At 33.9% G+C, this 20,134-nt stretch overlaps 2 protein-coding genes and 1 non-coding gene across 3 annotated transcripts; 2 read left to right on the forward strand and 1 right to left on the reverse strand.

The window, feature by feature from the left end:
- Positions 1-3,965: 3,965 nt before the first annotated feature.
- NRPD2A (nuclear RNA polymerase D2A) lies at positions 3,966-8,921 on the forward strand. The gene is made up of 7 exons (XM_079022859.1): positions 3,966-4,151; positions 4,692-5,187; positions 5,284-5,496; positions 5,616-6,517; positions 6,602-6,893; positions 6,957-8,182; positions 8,265-8,921. Exons 2-7 carry the CDS (start codon positions 4,705-4,707, stop codon positions 8,764-8,766), a joined length of 3,618 nt encoding a protein of 1,205 aa, XP_078878985.1. The 5' UTR covers positions 3,966-4,151; positions 4,692-4,704; the 3' UTR covers positions 8,767-8,921.
- Positions 8,922-11,566: 2,645 nt separating this feature from the next.
- Positions 11,567-12,804, reverse strand: LOC145074126 (caffeoylshikimate esterase-like). Its single transcript, XM_079020543.1, has one exon. The coding sequence runs from the start codon at positions 12,624-12,626 to the stop codon at positions 11,658-11,660; it is 969 nt and encodes a 322-aa protein (XP_078876669.1). The 5' UTR covers positions 12,627-12,804; the 3' UTR covers positions 11,567-11,657.
- Positions 12,805-14,120: 1,316 nt separating this feature from the next.
- Positions 14,121-14,223, forward strand: LOC145077411 (U6 spliceosomal RNA). Its single transcript, XR_013693156.1, has one exon. It is a non-coding gene; the product is annotated as a U6 spliceosomal RNA (small nuclear RNA).
- The last annotated feature ends 5,911 nt before the right edge of the window (positions 14,224-20,134 follow it).

Below are 20,134 nucleotides of genomic sequence, written 5' to 3' on the forward strand. Positions count from 1 at the left end.
TCTTGGAAAACACACGAACTTTGGAATGGTATACATTTTCTCAAAACCGCTTATGAACTCACCAACTTAATTGTTGACACTTTTTCTTTGAAATAACTTGTATTCTCAGGGAACCGCTAAGCAAGTTTGGAAACCAACTTTTGGGGATTAACGCTCTGATGTTAATTACTTCTTTTGAAAGATGTTTATGTATTTATTTTTTGAACATGTAACAAATACAATTATGTAAACATTTTGAAACATTTATATGTATGATGGTGTGTACTTTCCTTACTATGAACTGTTATGATACCGAATATGACGTCCTCCGCCCCCGAACGTTTCCGCCGTTCTGGTTTGGGGGTGTGACATATGGGCATGTTAGTGTCGAAGCTTTAACGTTTAGTCCCTTATGTATTTTGTGTATGCTTCAATCATCTTTATAAATAGAGGTAGATACTAGAGTTAGAGAAGCTTTTTGAGCATTTTCGCTATTGTACTCTAAACTTTTCTCTGTATCTTTCTGAAGCATAATTGAGCCATCCAGATCATATTTACTTTTAGTGTTCATATTTCAATATATACTTTGATTTATTTCATACACTCGATCTATAACCACTACAGTTGGTCCTAACTAACTATTAAGGTGAGTTATTACTCTCATACTCTCTCTTTAGATTTATGTTATATATATATATATACGTGTGTGTGTTGGGTTTGGGGCACTAAATGACTGTCCTTAAGTAATGAGATGAAGATAGATGAAGAATATGTACGTAAGAGCACGTACCAAAATATGTACACATATTAAGAGTATGTAAGAGGTATATGTAAGATACATGTAGTAAAGCATGTATGTATACAAGAGTATGTGGGTTTAGGTGACAAGGATATTTGTTAAATACCTTAAAGATAAAAGAAAGAGTTATAAGATGATTATATGCAGTATAATCATAAGAGTATGTAAGTATGTATAGATATCAATGGTATTATAGAATGCCAATATGTTATTAGACATAGATAGAGATTTAGTACTTAATGAGTTAAGTACTATAAGATAAATATTAGATAATATCTTATTGAGATAAAGAGATAGATTGTCCAAGGGACTAAGGTTATGTGATGAATCACATAACAGAAATATAGGTGTAGAGAAAGATGGTTCCTTCGGGGATGAAAAATGTAAGGTTCCTTCGGGGACAAGAGTATGCTTCCTTCAGGAATAAAGTTGAGACTCCTACAGGGACAAGTGGTAGGACTCCTTTGTGAATATAGTAGATGTTCCTAAGAGAACAAGAGTATGGTTCTTTCGGGGACAAGAGATGAAGGTTCATTCGGCGACAAGAGATAGAAATTCCTTCGTGGAACATAGTATATTTTCCTATGGGGATAAAGAGTATGGTTCCTTCGGGAATGAGATTATGTCCCTATGGGGATAGAGATAGATGATCCCTTTAAGGATATAAATAGATGATTAATACGAGAATCCAGATTGAGTATGCTTATAGAAGACAAAGAAAGGTTCCTTGAGAGGAACAAAATATGAGAGTTCTTGGTAAGAACTTAGATGTAACCCACAAGGGGTTAAGAGTAAGGAATCTGTGAGGGATTCAATAATAAGAGGAAAGATTAAGGATACACGGGGGATTGTAAGGGAGAGGAATAATACTATGTGAGTGTGTCTGGTAATGTAGTGGGACATCGTTCCCTTAGAGTACGATATGAGATGCGAACTTTGGGTTTAGATAAGAAAAGAATGCTAAGACATTAGAGTTAAGAATAGAGAGATATAAAGAGTAAGTAGAGTATATGAAGGCATACTAAAAGTAGAGAAGAGGCAGAGCAGAGAACATAGTAAAAGTTAGAGTAAATAAGAGACATAGTTAGAGACAAAATTAGAATATGGATAAAACATGAGCAGATCTTGAGAAGAGGATAAGAAAAGAGTATGAGAAACAAAGTAGATGACAGAGAAAGAGATAGATGAGATAAGAAAGAGTAGAGAAGAAAAATGAAAGAATAAATAATAACAGTGTATCCCATTAGAGAAAAATAATAGATGACACAGTATAAGAAAGAAAAATAAAGATGAAATATAAGAAAAGTAGAAGAATAACCCACTAGGCACATTGTGTATCATATTGCATAGATTTTATGTTTTGCATGTTCATGTTGTAGCAACCGTGGTACCAAAAGTGAAGACGTGAGCACAAGGACTTATAATAGGTTTTATTTCCTTGTTATTCTAATTTGTATGAAGATTTTTATTGTAAACTCGTGACTATGCATTTGATATAAAATGTTTTTATTTTTACGAGTTAATAGAATTCCACAAACTTTTAGTAATGACTATGATAATCCCATTAGATTAGATGATAGAAAGTCTGAGTCGTTACAATGTTTGTTAGGTTCATATGTACTATGAAACTATATGTATTATCATGTATAATACTTTACTGCTTATTTAACCTTTAATTACATATACTACAAGTTATTATTTTAAACATAATATAAGTCTAAAACTCATGTGTTTTTATTTTCATATTTTTAATATACTTAATTACATATGTAACTATTGGTAAAATTACATAACTTTAAATAAAATATAAATGTTTTAGTTAGTAAAAAAGTTTTAAATACATTACCAATAAGAAATTGAATTCATTTTAAAATCCAAATAATAGCAACATACTTTTGTAAATTTTAGTTAACATGAAGCATTTTTGTAAATCACAGTGAACATGAACCATTTTTGTAATTTTTGTAAAATACATTGCTATTTTGTGTAATTCAAAAATTTCAAGGTATGCTGCTATATTTTGAAACAAATTCAAAATAGGTTGAAATTATTAGATTTTAACTTTCTAACCTTTTAAAAATAATGTCAATTTATGAAAATTTCATAAAACATGAACTAATTTTGTAAATTTCATTTAACATGGGCCATTTTTGTAAATCTCAGTTACCGTTGACCATTTTTGTAATCTTTATAAAGTACATTGTTATTTATGTGTATCCAATAATGCTATTCTATGCTTTAACATACACACATTCACATATATGTATACACAATGATAATATCTTGTGTAGTACATTGTTATACGAGTTTCGATCCATATAACAATATACTTTCAAAATTGTTAAATAGATATATAATTTAACTATTGGCGAACTTAGATACTTTTAAATACAAAAAGATGAATGTTTAAATCAGATAAATTTTACTTAAATACATTATCATTAACAAATTTAATTTTAAAATCCAAATATAAGTAGCATCATTGTGAATCCCAGTTAACAAAGACTATTTTTGTAATTTATGTAAAGTACACTTTTATTTATGTGGGAAATGATACAAATTATAACATGTTAAACTAAGGAGTATAATACTTCAAAAGAAGTATCAAATCCTTTTGGAAAATACTATTATATAAATCTTTAATATTACTCATTCTTAGTGTTCATGTATATATGTGTATGCTATTATGTCTATGTGTGTATTTGTGTGTGATAATGTGGTAATATTATACAGACTATTTAGTATTTGTAAAACACCATTTACTTAAAAAAATCTTATTTCAACATTCTAATTTCTAAATGTTACTGATTCAACATTTTACTTTTAAAATCTTAATATTTTTTCGTGTTTGTGTAATTTTTTGTGTAAATCTAATAAAATACAATATCATTATACTTTGAATATGTAATTTCATACTGTTTCATATATTTTATAATTCGATATATTTTAGTATTATATTTTTATATTTTAATTATATAGTTTCAAAATCGTCAAATCATGAGTTTCTAACCTCGTAACTATGTATATACATAATAGACTATTGTGCAAGTGAGAGGAAAAACCTTTGATAAATACTCTTATGATCGTAACATAAAAATATAGAGCAAGCAAAAATGCAACAAATAAATACATAAGGGACATTTTTGTAATTCGCCCAATATTTTGCTCGGTATCATTGTCCTTTTTAGTGTCCTCCTCAGTCTTCACGCTTTTTGGAAACCCTCGCTCTTCGTAGGCTCTCACTACTGAGAGAAACCCTCTTAAAATCTTAGTAATCCCAATTTGAGTAATCATACTGCATTTTGATTTTGGGGCCTTCTAAAACCCTAGTATTTCACGCAAGGTGAAAACACTTTCAAGCTCCAAGTTCTTCGTAAGTATCTCTCCGAATTTCACGTATAGTTGGGTATTCTTTTTAAAATTTGTTAGGTTTAGTCGGATCGGGTTAGTAGAACGATTTACCGAAATTTTGAAATATATGAGAAGATTTTTTAGATGACGAGTGATTTTCATGCTTTTTGTCTTTGACATTTTGAAGAGAGTCGAATCAGTGTTTGTTTGATCGGAAATGAAGTTTTACTGGTAAAGGGTTTCCGCATGTTGGTTTTATATCGCTTATTTATGTTTGCCCTTCGTAGGGTTTAAGCTAAAGACGGTCTAGAACGTACGTATGCCTCTAATTTGTCACTTACAAAGGTTTTTCTTAACCTTAAAGAAATCTGGTTGGTTTGTACAATGAATATGAACAAAAACTGTAATGCTGTTTCTATGGTTATGGTAATCTAGTGATACGCTCTAGTTGCATTATATCATATACTCGTTTTGCTTGAGCTTGGGTTTGATAAACATGTGATTTTAGCTATTTGCATGTTTGTGGGTTATTTGATTATTTATTGATCAGATCTATCTTCAGAGTCTCAGATAACATGGAAGAAGAGGCAGGACCAAGCTTCAAAGATAAGCCTTCAAATGGAGCTGTACATCTCGACATAGACATGGAAGACGACGACGATGATGATGACATGATGGATGCACTATCAGTTAGAGATTTCGATGAACCATACCTAAAGAACTTCTGCAAAAGGGCATCAACCTCCTTTTTCAAACACTATGGGCTTATAAGCCACCAGATCAACTCATACAATGATTTCATCAACGTTGGAATTCAAAATGTTTTCGACTCCATAGGTGAGATCATTGTGGAGCCTGGTTATGATCCCTCAAAGAAGGGTGATAATCCATGGAGGTATGCTTCAATAAAGTTTGGACAAGTCAACCTTGAGAGGCCAAGGTTCTACACTGGAGAAAAAGCCGAATCTGGTAAAGAATTCCTAGAATTCTTACCTAGACATGCTCGTCTTCAAAACATGACATACTCATCCAGAATGAAGGTGAAACTCACACTACAGGTAATAAATAAACGACTAATTTCTTGTTTTTATAGTCTAAAATTGTAACCAAAATCAAGATTTCTGAATCTGTGCTTATTGTGTAACACTTTTTAGGTGTATACACAAGAACTTGTCCGTAGTGATAAGTTTAAAACAGGCAAAGAAAAGTACTTAGACAAACAGATCCAAGAAACCAGGGATCTTGATGTGTTTGTTGGGAGGATTCCTGTGATGATTAATTCTGACACATGCTGGATGAGTGAAGATAAAAAAGATGACTGTGATTATGATCAAGGAGGCTATTTCATAATCAAGGGAGCTGAAAAGGTGACACCATATATACATATACTTTCATAAACATTGTGCAATTTTCTCTTTCACTATGTCATTTTGTATGATAAGATTAAGATTGGAAAAACTATAAAGTTTCAAACTTTTTAGTGCAGATCTTTATTGCACAAGAGCAGCTTGGATTAAACAGAGTTTGGTTAGCAAGTTCTCCAAATTATCGTGTCATGTATCGCTCTGTGCACAAAAGAAAAAGGGTTTATGTGAAACTTGCAGACACTCCCAAGATTGAAGATATAGGAGGAGGGGCACAAGTGATAACTGTTTATCTGTTAAGTTTAATGGATATACCAATATGGATTCTCTTTTTTGCCCTTGGTGTATCTTCTGATAAAGAAGTGGTAGACTTGATTGATGCAGACATTACCGATGGCAATATCGTCAATATTTTAATTGCTTCCATTCATGCTGCTGATCAGAGGTGTGAATTAGAGAAATGTGATGAATTTCGTCAAGGAAGAAACTCACTAAATCTCATTGAAAAACTTCTCAAAGAGAGCAAATTTCCACCCAAAGAGAGTGTGAAAGAGTGCATTGAGAATTACTTATTTCCTAATATCATTGGGTTCAAAAGAAAAGCAAGATTTTTAGGGTACATGGTGAAGTGTCTGTTAGAAGGGTATACTGGGAAACGAAAAGTTGACAACAAAGACGATTTCAGGAACAAAAGATTGGAACTTGCTGGTGAGTTACTTGAAAGAGAGTTGAGAATTCATCTTCGACATGTTGAGAAGAGATTAGTGAAGTCATTACAAAGGGATCTTTATCCAGATAGAAGTGTAGGTGAAATCTGGCAATATCTTGATGCTTCAATTATTACAAATGGGCTTACACGGGCTTTTTCAACGGGTTCTTGGTCCCACCCGTATAAAAACATGGAAAGAACTTCTGGAGTTGTTGCAATGCTTAGAAGAGCAAATCCTTTGCAAATGATTTCAGATATGAGAAGGACACGTCAGCAAGTTTTGTATGCTGGAAAAGCTGGAGATGCAAGATACCCGTAAGTAATTATAAATTATAATACTTTCTTTTTATAGTTATTGATTGATTGATTGATTGATAATCTTCTGTTTGATTGATGTAGACACCCTTCTCATTGGGGAAAGATTTGTTTTCTTTCTACCCCTGATGGGGAAAACTGTGGGTTGATAAAGAATCTAGCTGGCACTGCTCTGGTGTCGACAGCTGTCAGGGGTGGAATTTTTGATGTATTGGTGGCATGTGGAATGGAAAAATTAGTAGATGATACTTCAACTTCTTTATCTGGAATGGATAAAGTTTTTGTTGATGGAGATTGGGTTGGATTTTGCAAAAATTCTGCTTCTTTTGTTGCTGAGTTCAGACGCAGGCGTCGCAAAACAGAAGTACCTCCTCAGGTCAGTATCTTAGATTATACAAAAGACTTAAATGCCCTTCTAAAAACATTTTTTTTTATTTAGGTTGAGATAAAAAGGGACACAAGGCACAAAGAAGTGAGAATATTTCGTGATGCAGGGCGTATTTTACGCCCACTCATAGTCATCCAAAACTTACCCAAAATCAGAACCCTAAAAGGTGGAAGCTATTCATTTCAAGATCTTTTAAACAATGGAGTCATTGAACTAATCGGACCCGAAGAGGAAGAAGATTGCTGCACAGCATGGGACATCAAATACCTCTTCCTCGAAAATGACGAACACGCCCCTAAGAAATACACACATTGTGAACTCGACATGTCATTCATGATGGGCATAAGCTGTGGCATCATCCCTTTTGCTAACCATGATCACGCAAAAAGAGTCCTATTCCAATCCCAAAAACACAGTCAACAAGCTGTTGGATACTCATCCACAAATCCAGACATCAGAGTCGACACTCTTTCACACCAACTCTTCTACCCTCAAAGACCTCTTTTCAAAACCGTGCTTTCAGATTGCCTTGAAAAAGGTCAACAATCTGGTCAAACCCAAAAGGGTATGATTGCTAGACCCGAGTTTTTCAACGGGCAGTGTGCTATTGTAGCGGTCAATGTCCACCTCGGGTATAATCAAGAGGATTCATTGGTGATGAACAGGAGCTCGCTTGACCGGGGGATGTTTCGGTCAGAGCATATTAGAAGCTATAAAGCTGAGGTTGATAACACTGAAGTTTCAAAGAAGAAGGTAAAGTCAGATGAGGCTGTGAATTTTGGGAAGATTCAAAGTAAGATTGGAAGGGTGGATAGTTTGGATGAGGATGGGTTTCCTTTTATCGGTGCAAATTTGCAAAGTGGTGATATTGTGATTGGGAAATTTACAGAAGCAGGGACTGATCATAGTGTGAAACTGAAACATACCGAAAGAGGAATGGTTCAGAAGGTTGTGTTGTCTGCTAATGATGAAGGGAAGAATTTTGCAGTGGTATCTCTGAGACAGGTGCGGGCCCCATGCCTTGGTGACAAGTTCTCGAGTATGCATGGGCAGAAGGGGGTTTTAGGGTATTTGGAGTCTCAGGAAAACTTTCCTTTCAGTGTACAAGGAATAGTTCCAGATATTGTGATCAATCCACATGCATTCCCATCCAGACAGACTCCCGGGCAGATGCTGGAATCTGCTTTGGGGAAAGGTATCGCGTTGGGAGGCTCACAGAGATACGCTACACCCTTTTCTTCTCTCTCCATTGATGCCATAACAGATCAGCTTCACAGGTAATTACTTAATTGGTAAACTAAACTACTCCTTTTTCTTTATGATTATATCAAAGTATTTTCATTTACTTGTTTATTACAGGGCTGGATTTTCTCGATGGGGAAACGAGAGACTCTATGACGGGAGGACGGGCGAAATGGTAAAATCACTAGTGTTCATGGGCCCCACGTTCTACCAGAGGCTTGTTCACATGTCGGAGGACAAAGTGAAGTTTAGAAACACGGGCCCGGTGCACCCGCTGACGAGGCAACCGGTGGCTGACAGGAAACGGTTTGGTGGAATAAAATTTGGAGAAATGGAAAGGGACTGCTTGATAGCTCATGGAGCCTCTGCTAACTTACACGAGCGCCTTTTCACACTCAGTGACTGCTCTGAAATGCATGTCTGTACAAAATGCAAAAGAATGGCGGGTGTGATTCAGAGGGCTGTTGCAGGTGGACACAAGATCCGGGGCCCGTATTGTCGGGTGTGTGATTCGGTTGAAGATGTGATTAAGGTGAGTGTGCCTTATGGTGCTAAGTTGTTGACGCAGGAGCTCTTTAGTATGGGGATTTCGCTTAAGTTTGATACCGAGTTATGCTGAATTTGGTAGAAGATGTGAATTGTTGAAGTAGGAATGACTTGTTTAGGTGAATGGTGTAATGACATGTACTCGTACTCTGTGTTTTGGTGGTTGTACATTGCTCTTTGTTGCTGAGCATGGTCTAATTGGTATGGCATTATGCAACTTTGTTTGTCTTTTGGTGGATGGATGTGTATATTGTTTATCTTTGATCTTTGATATTATTATTATGGTCCAAATGCTAACTATGTAAATGCATTAGTAACATGAGAAACAATGTTGTTTTGGTATTTTCCTAGAACAAGGTTATGTGTAACGTATATAACAATGTTGTTTTAGTGTTTTCCCAAAACAAGGTCATGTAGTGTACATAACAATGTCATTTTTATGTAGTGCCAAAACAAGGAGGTTATGTCTAGGGTAACATACAAAGCAATGACATTTTGGTGTTTTCCCAAAACAAGTTTGTGTCAACGGGCCTAATCCCTATTCATTTGATCTGCAATATGGTTGTAGGTGCCTAAATTCAGTTTTTGGATATATCTAACTTCATTATTATGCCTCTATATAAACGGCCATATATTCATTGTTGTTAATCAACAAATCAATAAAGAAGACAATGAGCAAATTAGTTGACTTTTGTTGACTTCTAAGTTAATTCACAAAAAAATGATTATGGAGCACGAAATGTAACATCAAGATGCTTATGTTTTTTTGAGTGTAATTATGTATTTGGAATTTCGATTAAAAATATCAGTCTGGAAAGTATGTTGCTATTTTGAGTATCTTGTTAAAACATGAGTTAGAGATATAGATTCACATATTCTTCGTACATTATTATCTACAGAGAATACATAGGTTTTATATGTATTTGAAAGAGTTTCCGGTGAAAATGTTACAACCCTAACATCACATTCTGAGAAGTTTATTATGGAATTTGATATGTAATTGCTATAATTGTATAAAAAGTGAAATTGGAATGGAACGCACATCTTAGAAACATGTAAGTGTTTGGATGAGATGCAAAAGTTGGTAGACAGATAAATTATGTGTTTTTATGAGTTTATAAAAAATAAAAGTTGGTTATCTAAATTGGTAAACTACTATGTAACACCCCACTTCTAGTCTAAAGGTACACCAAAGATTATCATTTTTATTTCAGAATATCTAAAACATCAAGGTAATAAGTTCATATCATTTAAATATACACTACAATACATTGCATAATAAATGACATGCACTAAATTATACATCTATTGAACAACTATATTCTATACTTGTTCTTTAAGTCATATGCCTATCCTATGCACTTGTAGTTTAACCTGCTACCTAAACACGAAGTTTATAAACAAATGTCGACTATAAAACTTAACGAGTGATACATATATCATACTTCTCCATATAAGGGTCGAAAGAAGCCCAACCTCAAACACTTACTACTTGGTTTCAGAAGAAATGTTCCTAAATTTAAATTTTAATCCCTACCTAATTAGGTTGGATTCATGTTGGGTACAATTTGTTGTGATAATATGAAGCATCATAGTTTATATCTGAAGTGAAGCTCTGAAGTTTGTAACAAAGTGAAGTTTTGTAGTTAGTATCCGAAGCTGTTCATAGAGCATATTATGCTCCTTCAAAATTAGTTATAACTTGTAACATAAGCTAATTGCTCCTAACTGATATTGTATGTTAGTGTAAGTAGTCTGTTGTGTGCATCATATGTGCATAACATATTATGCTCCTTCAAATTTAGTAATAACGTATAACATAAGCTTATGTTAGTGCTCCTAACTGATAGTGTATGCTACTTTGAGCCTTCTGGTGTGTGCGTCACGTGTGTATAGCCCATGTGTCTTTTTATGATTGGTCAAATACCACACCTCCTTGTATCTTTAATGCTTTATATATAAGTGTGTGTCATTGTAATAGGGTAACGATTTCATTGTATCTTTACTCGTATTCTTTATGGATGCTAAAGCTTTTCTTGTACTCTATTCAATAGATCAATCAAAGATCTTCAAAGTATCATTTACATCATTGTTCAACATTTAATTCCCCATTTATCAATTCATCGTTATGTTCCTGACTCATTAATTCGTACAGGAGCAACAAAGCCCTTTTAAAGGAGTGCTAACTTGTTCTCAAAACTCATTTTGAATATCAATATGATAAGTTCAATACTATAAGCAAAGACCTCATTCATGTTTAGGGCAATAAAAACCATGAATACATTGTTCACCTTATTCTATTTTATGTATCGGAATATGGTAAATGGTTTTCTGATGATGCGATATTAAATCGTCTATGTCTTATATCGTACATTCTCTACTTTGATACTACCTAATCTAAGATTAGGGTCTTGAATTGCCTTGTGAATACAATACAACATTATATGATAGCATAGCCTAATTTGTAATATGTGTGATAATGATAGGACAACTGGTCTACCAGTGTTTGCATTCGACGTATAATCTATAACCACCACATGGTTTTAGATATCTTTATGAAAGCATGCCCTGAAATGACAAATAATTCAACTGGGAGTTATTTCTATGTACTCCTAATTTGATTAATAATGAATTTTGTTGTAAAGAAGTAGTAAGATTTGATTGTGACATACAGAATGAGTTGTTACATCTTTAAAACTTGTAATAATTGTTTTCCAATACATTCAAAACACCTTTTAAACACTTTACATAATAAATCTTAAAAACATCGGATTTACTAGGATCGATTGAACAAACTATTTAAGATTTTCTTTCATGAAAATGAAGATGACATTCACAACTTTGTTCGCTATATTTTGATTTGGAAAAGGAGATTAATTCGTAAATGGATTCTTATTAATTTATAACTAAAGACTATTACAACTCGCTAGTCATTCATTTCACAGCTTTAACACAGCGGCAGTTTTAAGAATCTCCGCCGCTTGTGGCCCGGGTCTTCAGCCACTCAACCACATCTGCAAACACTAGCTCCACGTCATCATCTTCTTCTCCGATCAACTGATGCCACATCCCGGGGTATATCTTTAACGTCTTATCCTTACTGGCGGCGCGTCGGTGCAGATCCTCCACACACGCCGGATCGCAAATAATGTCTTCGCTGCCGTGAATTATCAGCAACGGCAAGTCTACTTCCTCGAACTTACTCTGCACATCCCTGCAAATCCGAAGGAGTTCTTTCGCAGTGGAGGCGCGTGGTCTCGCCACGGATCTCCTCGGACTAGCCATCGCTAATTTCCGCTTCCATTCTACCTTGAACGACACCTCCGGAATAGAGCCGCGAGTGGGGACCACGCACCACGTAGGGATCACCGCCGCGGCGATGGAGAGGAAGTGCTCCAACGGCCAAGGTGGCTTGTACTTTTCGCTTATCCCACACATGGCACCGTTAAGGACTAATCCGTCGAAGGGTTTCCCGTCGCGGCGGAGGGTGATGAGAAGAGCGATAGCGCCACCGAGGGATTCGGAGTAGAGAAAAGAAGGAAGCGACGGCGCGTGTTTTTCACGGAACGAGTTGAAGAACGAGATACAGTCGTCGACGACTGGATTGATGTCAGGGATATGAAGTCTGAGACCATCGGAGAATCCGTGACCCTGGTGGTCGATAGCACAGACGATGAATCCAGCCTTGGCGAGGTAGACGGAGGTTAGTTGTACGAACCAGCTTGACTCGCCGGTATAACCGTGGACAACGCAGATAACGCCGATGATTTTGGTCGGCGGGAGTGGCGTCCAAGACTGCGTGAAGAGTTTAAGGCCTCTTGGGTTTATAAGATGGTCGGTGGTATGGACAAGTGAATGATGGGCGTAGAATTCCTCCGGTGTACGTTTTCCGAAGGGGCTGGTTTCGTTGGCCTCTGCAATCGGATGTACCATTTTCGCCGGTGGTTGTGGTTGATGACGACGGATGGAGTGTTGCTGATTTAAGATTTATAGAAAGTCGGTAGGATTAGGAAGATGGCGAGAAGAGCGTTGTGGGTAGTAAATGTTGGGTCGTTGTGGGTCCTTGTGACTTGAATTGTTGAGAACGTATTTATAACGAAAGTTTTGTTGAGAGTGAGGGCAAACCAAATGAACATAAACAAAACTTTGTTTAGTTGTTTATATTCATTCGTGTGCAAGTTAAACCGAGCAAGCAAATCAACAATGATAGATAAGTGAGATTTTTTTTTGGTTGATGTTTGTTAGTTTAACAAACTTATAAACAAGTTTATGTTTATTTGTTTATATTAGTTTATAACCCGTCGGAACCATGGTTATAAAATTAATTAAAATTTTATAATAAAAATATATAATTATTAATCAATTATTTTAAATAAATTATTAATCAAGAGATATATTAAAATTTTAAAGTTATTATAACTTCAAATTTAACATATAATTAGAAAATGTAAATTTGAATTTTGAAATGAATCCTCCTTAATAAATGAAGATTTTTTTGCCACATGTTAATCTTTCAAGAGTTTTAACACTTGTCGTTTTGTGGTATTTTTGAAATAAATATTATCCACTTGTCAATTTTTGGTTTGTTTCAATTTTTAAAATTAAAGTCATATACTTATATATGTAAAATATTAAATATCATATATATGATATTAAATTGCAATAAATACGTTTCTTCCTTTTTTATTTTAAAGTTGTACATTAAAAAATATTTTCTATTTACAATTTAATGTTTAATCTTTTTTTTTTAAATCAACTCGTGTAATACACGGGTCTCACACCTAGTTACCTAATATATCTACATGACACATGACATAATATTAATGAAGAGTTGTATTAGAATGACACTTGGCAAAAAAAAAAAATTAAAACTATTCATTTATTAGAATAGGGATTCGTTAATATGTTAAATACAAAATAAACAATCATAAATAAACAAAAATAAAAATACATAAAAGTATCTAAAAGCAGGCCCGATCTAAACTGTCGGTAACCCAAGCGGTCGTCCATGACTCATGTTTCCACGAGGCCCATAATTTTTAGGGTATATAGTTTATGGGATAATGACTTAGGAGGGTAATAAGGTTTTCAGTTTGTTTGTATTAGGTCACTAAGGTTTTTTTTGTGCGTATTAGACCAATATGGTTGTTATTACCGTTTAGAAATAGTCCTTTTACCAGTTTTAACGGGTAAAAATGACTATTTCTAAACGGTAATAACAACCATATTGGTCTAATACGCACAAAAAAAACCTTAGTGACCTAATACGGACAAACTGGAAACCTTATTACCCTCCTAAGTCGTTAACCCTAATTTTAAAGACATTGAGAATATATGACCATCAACAGTAAACTACTTCGTTTAGAACTCGCGTCGTCCCATATAACCTGCTACTCCTCTATATGGCGAAGCTCTTCATCTATAGTCGTCCCTTTGGGGACATCCGATAAAATTGGAACGATACAGAGAAGATTAGCATGGCCCCTGCGCAAGGATGACAAACACAAATCGAGAAATGGTCCAATTTTTTTTTAACCCTTCGTCGTCTTCTCTGAAACCCTAATTCCCTTTTCAAATGCTAATAGAGTTCAATTGCAATTCTTACGTTTCAGTAGTTCATCTACTGAAGTCATGATCAGACAACATGTGGATTCTATGGTCAGATTAATCTTCTTGTTGATGTCTTCAACCATTTGTGGCAAGTAAGGGTGATCTTTCTTTCTATAAAGTTTCCTTTAAGTTTTTTACTTTTCCTGTCATTAAGTTTCATGCTTTATAAACTTCCGTTTATGTGTTGTATATAGTATGTATGTATTTGTTTATGTGCTGATTTTTTTTATTCATTTTGCAACTTCAGTTTCTTAGTTCAGGTTGTGGTTTTGCTTTTTATAAAATAATTGATAACAGACATCCTCTACAAGTCCCCGTTGGTTTTACATTTCCATTCGTTATCAAATGTAGACATTGATGGGAGGTATCAAAGTGAGATTTTGTTTTTGTACATATGGATGTGTTCATGTAAACATTTAAATGACAAAAAAGAAGTTATTGATAAAATGTTGCATATTTATGTAATGAAGATCATCAATCATATGAGTTTCTGGACTTAGAAGTTCTGGAAGGGTTGTGAGATAAGTTTAAATGGAAGCAACTATTTTCAGTCAAACAAATCAGTCACATTGATTAGTAAGCATGTTTTCTAAATAATTAGGGTTAATGACTTAGGAGGGTAATAAGGTTTCCAGTTTGTCCGTATTAGGTCACTAAGGTTTTTTTGTGCGTATTAGACCAATATGGTTGTTATTACCGTTTAGAAATAGTCCTTTTTACCCGTTAAAACCGGTAAAAGGACTATTTCTAAACGGTAATAACAATCATATTGATCTAATACGCACAAAAAAAACCTTAGTGACCTAATACAGACAAACTGAAAACCTTATTACCCTCCTAAGTCATTATCCCTATAGTTTATACATGTATAAGTTTAATCTATCTATTTGTTTATTAGGAGCCCACCTAACTTCAAATTATCCCAAGAAAATAGATTTAATGGACTAATATACATCTAAAAAGTGAGAACGGATAATACACTTGGCGCCTTTCATGAATTGCAATATAGAGGCAGGCAAATCAAATGGACGCCCACGACTTGTGGAATCAACGTCCTCATTATTGGTTAACCTAGGGGGTGTTCGAGATTGCATTTTATGTGACTTTTTGGCTTTTGGTTTTTTCAAAAAGTCAAAATTTTCAAAAAGTTGTTTGGCATTTACAAAAGGTCTTTTGATTTTTTTTTTGTTTTTTTTTTTGTTTTTTGCAAGAAGGAATTGATGGTTTTTCAAAAGACAAGAAATCATGACTTTTTGTGACTTTTTCCCTCTTAAAAGGTAAATTACCTTCAAAAGTTAAGAAACATTAGACAAACATTTTTTAAAACCGACTTTTGACTTTTGCCTCCCTCAAAAATTAAAGTCAAAGAGTTCTTTTACAAAAAGAACTTTTCAGCTCAAAAAGCAATCCCAAGCACCCCTAGTTAATCGCAATCATCTACAAGATTTCACTCATCTACTTCTCAATTTGATAGTTTTGATCTTGCCTTCCGCATTCCCTTAACTTGCTTGACTGCTTCTCGCAGGTTTTGAATTCTGACTTTATCTACAAGATACAACCACCCTGAATCTCGATTTTTCTTGGAATATGATACCGCCTGCAATAAGATTCATGAAAACACCCTTATTTGTCTCTTTGATTGAGACTAGAAAACACATAGAAAAGAGAAGAAACGCAGAGGGAAAGAAGATTTAGTTGATAAGTCCCGTTCAGGGCCGGTCCAATGGTTTTTATTGTCCCGGGCGAAGAGACTTAAATATGCCCATATGTTTATAGCATATAAATTACCAAACACATTAGAATATCTAAAGTTAAAGTCCTTTGATTCAAAAAAATAACCAGATTGCAAAAAATGTCCCCAATTGACTAGAGCTTTATGCTTGTTAACAACTATTAAGAAGTTTTTACAAAAATATACATGAGCACATCACTAGGATAAGCATATTCATAATTCTTTTGAACGAAAAAGAAAATTATTAAATAAAAACTACTAAATGAGAACCTAAGTACAATCGACATATAAGCAGATCAAATAATACAAAGATATAGGATGATAAACCTAGATAAGGAACCATAATAATTAAACAACCTAAATCTTCAAGAAATAGCAACAAACAACATATCCCGATTACGTACGACAATGAGACAACTCAACCAAACATCAACTTTAGATCTTCAGTGACTAATCTTCAAGTAATAACATCAACAATATCTGAGTCCGAAGCAGACTATGGATCTTCTGTAAGATTTCCAAACAATAGTGGGACAAAAAACTATGGATAAATACATAAAAAAAGATGTAAAGTTTTTAATGTTTTAGTTTATATGCATCAAAAGCACACACCAAAGACATTCTCTCAAGCATTCTTCCATCAACTTCAAAAGATTGGTCAGTCCTAATTTACCATAGAATGCAGACTCCTCCATTAACCTGCGGTGATAGAATATATATATATATATATATATATATATATATATATATATATATACATAAATAAACTGCATATTTTTAATACTTCGGTTTAATATCTGATTTATTCGACCAAATAAGTTAATTTTTTTACCCTGCCAAGTGAACTAATATCTGATAAATGTTAGACAGTCAGAGATCAAAAAGACACACAAAATAAAGGGGGAGAAAGGAATCTAGCTAATATTAATGATTGTTTTTTATATAAAGAGTAAAGTGATTACCTTTCTGGTTAGCTAACAAGGGGAAAACAATGACGAACAATAACATTTTAATTACATCCATCTGATCGTAAAGTATACTGATAGAACCCCAAATCCGACATAGACTAGCGATTCTTGGAGAAGCCATGGGAAGTGGTTCCATTAAGTTCCCTTTTGTACAAATTTCTCCATCGAAGATATCTACGATCTGTAATTTGAAAGAAAACAATCTATATCAAAAGATTGTGTGAATACATAAAAAACTTAACATAAATATACATCGAGCAACAAAGTGACCCAAAATCCAATTGAAATCATCTTGGAGATCTGAATCATCTAAGACAGTTGAGGCATATTGATAAAATCAATCGCCTCCTCGTCTCCTACGCTAGTAATAGCCTTTATTGGTAATTTGATTTCCGACTTACCGCTACCGCCTTAGGATATTCCTGCACCGTGCCGATTTGGAATGAATATGGAGAATGGGCTTGGACCGATAAGATTATACATGCACTTGAACTGAAATTCCTGCCCCTCAATTGTGTGCAGCCCTGGGCCGTCGCCCAAGCCGCCCATGCCTTGGGCCGGCCCTGGTCCCGTTGAATCCCATCGATTAACTTTTGGTTCATCCCCTAGGGTTTGATCTAAGATTTTTATTTTTTTATTTTAGGTTTTCTTGCTTGGTTGTTTCTCATTATGGCTTTTGATTTGATTAGTTTCTGATTTCTGAATCCATTAGGTTCTATTTGCTTCTCATTCCTATATTTTTGTTTGATCAAAGTTTTTTTATAATCAGAAGTTTAATGATTCAAAATTTCAACTTCAATATATCATATTTCTGACTTGATAAAGTAGTATGTTAGCTAGAATTGTTGGTTATTAAATTTTTGACTTTTGTAACTATTTTGTTTTATAGCTTTTTTGGCATTAGGCTTCCACAAATTAGAGACAGAAATCATAAATCAAATTTATTCTTTCCTTGAAGTAGTGCTTGATTATTAAAAATCGTATAATGTTAGTCATATGAATTCAAATGATCTTTTTTCTAATTCAAAACATTGAAAATAACTTTCCTCAATAATATAATTCCTAGTTTATAACTTTGATTCTCACAATGTCGAATGTAGGGGTGAGCATTTGGACCCACAGACCAAGAACCAGACCTGGACCTGGTAAGCCTTAATAGGTCTGGTCCAAGGTCCACCAATTTCTATAAATAGGTTCGGTCCAAAAGCAGTACGGTCCGGTCCAAATGCTCACTCTTACGTCCAAGAACCGGGAACCGAACCTGGACCTAGTAAGCCTCAACATATCCAGTCATAAAAAGTCCATCAATTTCTGTAAAACCGGTCCGGTCCAAGAGTTGGTCCGGTCTGGTTCAAATGCTCACCCTTAGTCGAATATACTATAAAGGATTTTCACGCTATTAGTTTCATCGGATGTGAGTACAAGATTATAGCCAAAATATTGGCTAATTCCTTAGTTAGGGTGAGTGGTGAGGCGGTTATTCTTGACAATTTGTTGATTTTTAACAAGAGGGTTGATTGGTACAAAAAAAGCTTATAGAAAACCAATGGTTTTCTGGATTGACATCGAAAAAACTTACAATTCACTTCATTGGGATTATTTGGATGAGCTACTTGAAGAAACATGTTTTGGTAATGGTTAAAAGACAATATAATTGTTAAAAACTTTTGATGAATTAGATGTTCTTACTTTTAGTAAACTGTTAACATGACTGGTTTTTTTACATGTATAAAAATCAATGTTTTCATCAAACTATTTTTCATATTTAAGTTTGATGTGCTTTCTATATCAAAAGTTAAAAAATGTTTTGTTTGTAATGATGTTTGGTTGATTGTAATTTTGTCATAAAATTTATGTATTTTGATTTGTAATCGTATATTTTTTTACATGTATAAAAATCAATGTTTTCATCAAACTATTTTTCATATTTAAGTTTGATGTGCTTTCTATATCAAAATTTAAAAAATGTTTTGTTTATGATGATGTTTGGTTGATTGTAATTTTGTCATAAAATTTATGTATTTTGGTTTGTAATAGTATATCAAAGTGTTTGTAATCCAGATTAAGGTATGTACTTTTGGTTGTATTTCTTGTATCTTTTGAGTTGTAAGTTTGGCTACTAGTAAAACCTAAATAACCAATGGAGCAAATGGACTAAACCCTAAATGTCGGAGGCCAGGCCAAAATGGGTTTTGGGCCGAAGTAGTTTTCCACCCAAATTGGGTCTCAACCCAAACCAGGTCTTGGACCTAATTAAGGCGTGTCTCGACGCAATCCACATCTGCCCGCAAAACTCTTGACCAAAATAGGCTCAGCCTAATATGGTTCTCGGTCCAATAAATTGAAATCAAGAAGTTTGATTGAATGATTTTGAAAAACACTAAAAACAAATAAATCAAGAGATCAATCAAATCATACGAGCTTTGATATTAGTTAGTTAAATAAGAACCATCTTTAGATTGTCCAATGATCGTTGATTTCATGATAAACATTAAAAATTGTAGAATTACAACAATCTTCGATGTAAAACATAGTATAATCAAATAAGATGAAGAATAAATGTTGACTCACTTGAAAACTCTATTAATACACTTTTTTTTAGTTAAATATATAAAGTACAAAAAGTACCACAATTACATAGCTGGCCTAATTACAATAACATATCTTACTCACTATATTAGAGGAAACTAGATTACATGCTTAATCAATGAGTCCTCCTTATAGTTGAAATGTTGAACGGATAAGAACTTGAGCATAAATAATAACATGACATGTGGAAATGAATATTTTGTTGAGCTATTTGTTGCCCAACAGTTAGGATTGTAAATTAACTAGACTGTTCATCGAACAGTTCATGAACCATCCATCCAAAAGTTTTTTCATTCAATGAATGAACGAACATGATCATGAATTTATGTTTGTTTAATTAAATGAATGAACATGAACATTAAACTGATTCGTTCATTTATGTTCGTGAATTTTCGTTTATGTTTGGTTATTATATTACATTATATATAATATGTTAGTTTATGTTCGTTTATTATGTTCGTATGTTTTCATATATGTTAAGTTGTGTTTAATTATCTACATTCGTTTATGTTCATTCAAAGTCTTAACGAACATAAACGAAC

This window comes from Lactuca serriola, chromosome 9, assembly GCF_051521515.1.
Source record: "Lactuca serriola cultivar US96UC23 chromosome 9, Lser_US96UC23_V15, whole genome shotgun sequence".
Classification (NCBI taxonomy): domain Eukaryota; kingdom Viridiplantae; phylum Streptophyta; class Magnoliopsida; order Asterales; family Asteraceae; genus Lactuca; species Lactuca serriola.

What these genes read in the sequence shown, in the direction of transcription:
- NRPD2A (XM_079022859.1), top strand. Translation starts at nt 4,705, where the DNA reads ATGGAAGAAGAGGCAGGACCAAGCTTCAAAGATAAGCCTTCAAATGGA. An exon ending in AGGTGAAACTCACACTACAG is followed by an intron (nt 5,188 to 5,283) that starts GTAATAAATAAA and finishes AACACTTTTTAG; the next exon opens with GTGTATACACAAGAACTTGT. An exon ending in TAATCAAGGGAGCTGAAAAG is followed by an intron (nt 5,497 to 5,615) that starts GTGACACCATAT and finishes TTTTTAGTGCAG; the next exon opens with ATCTTTATTGCACAAGAGCA.
- LOC145074126 (XM_079020543.1), bottom strand. Translation starts at nt 12,626, where the DNA reads ATGGTACATCCGATTGCAGAGGCCAACGAAACCAGCCCCTTCGGAAAA.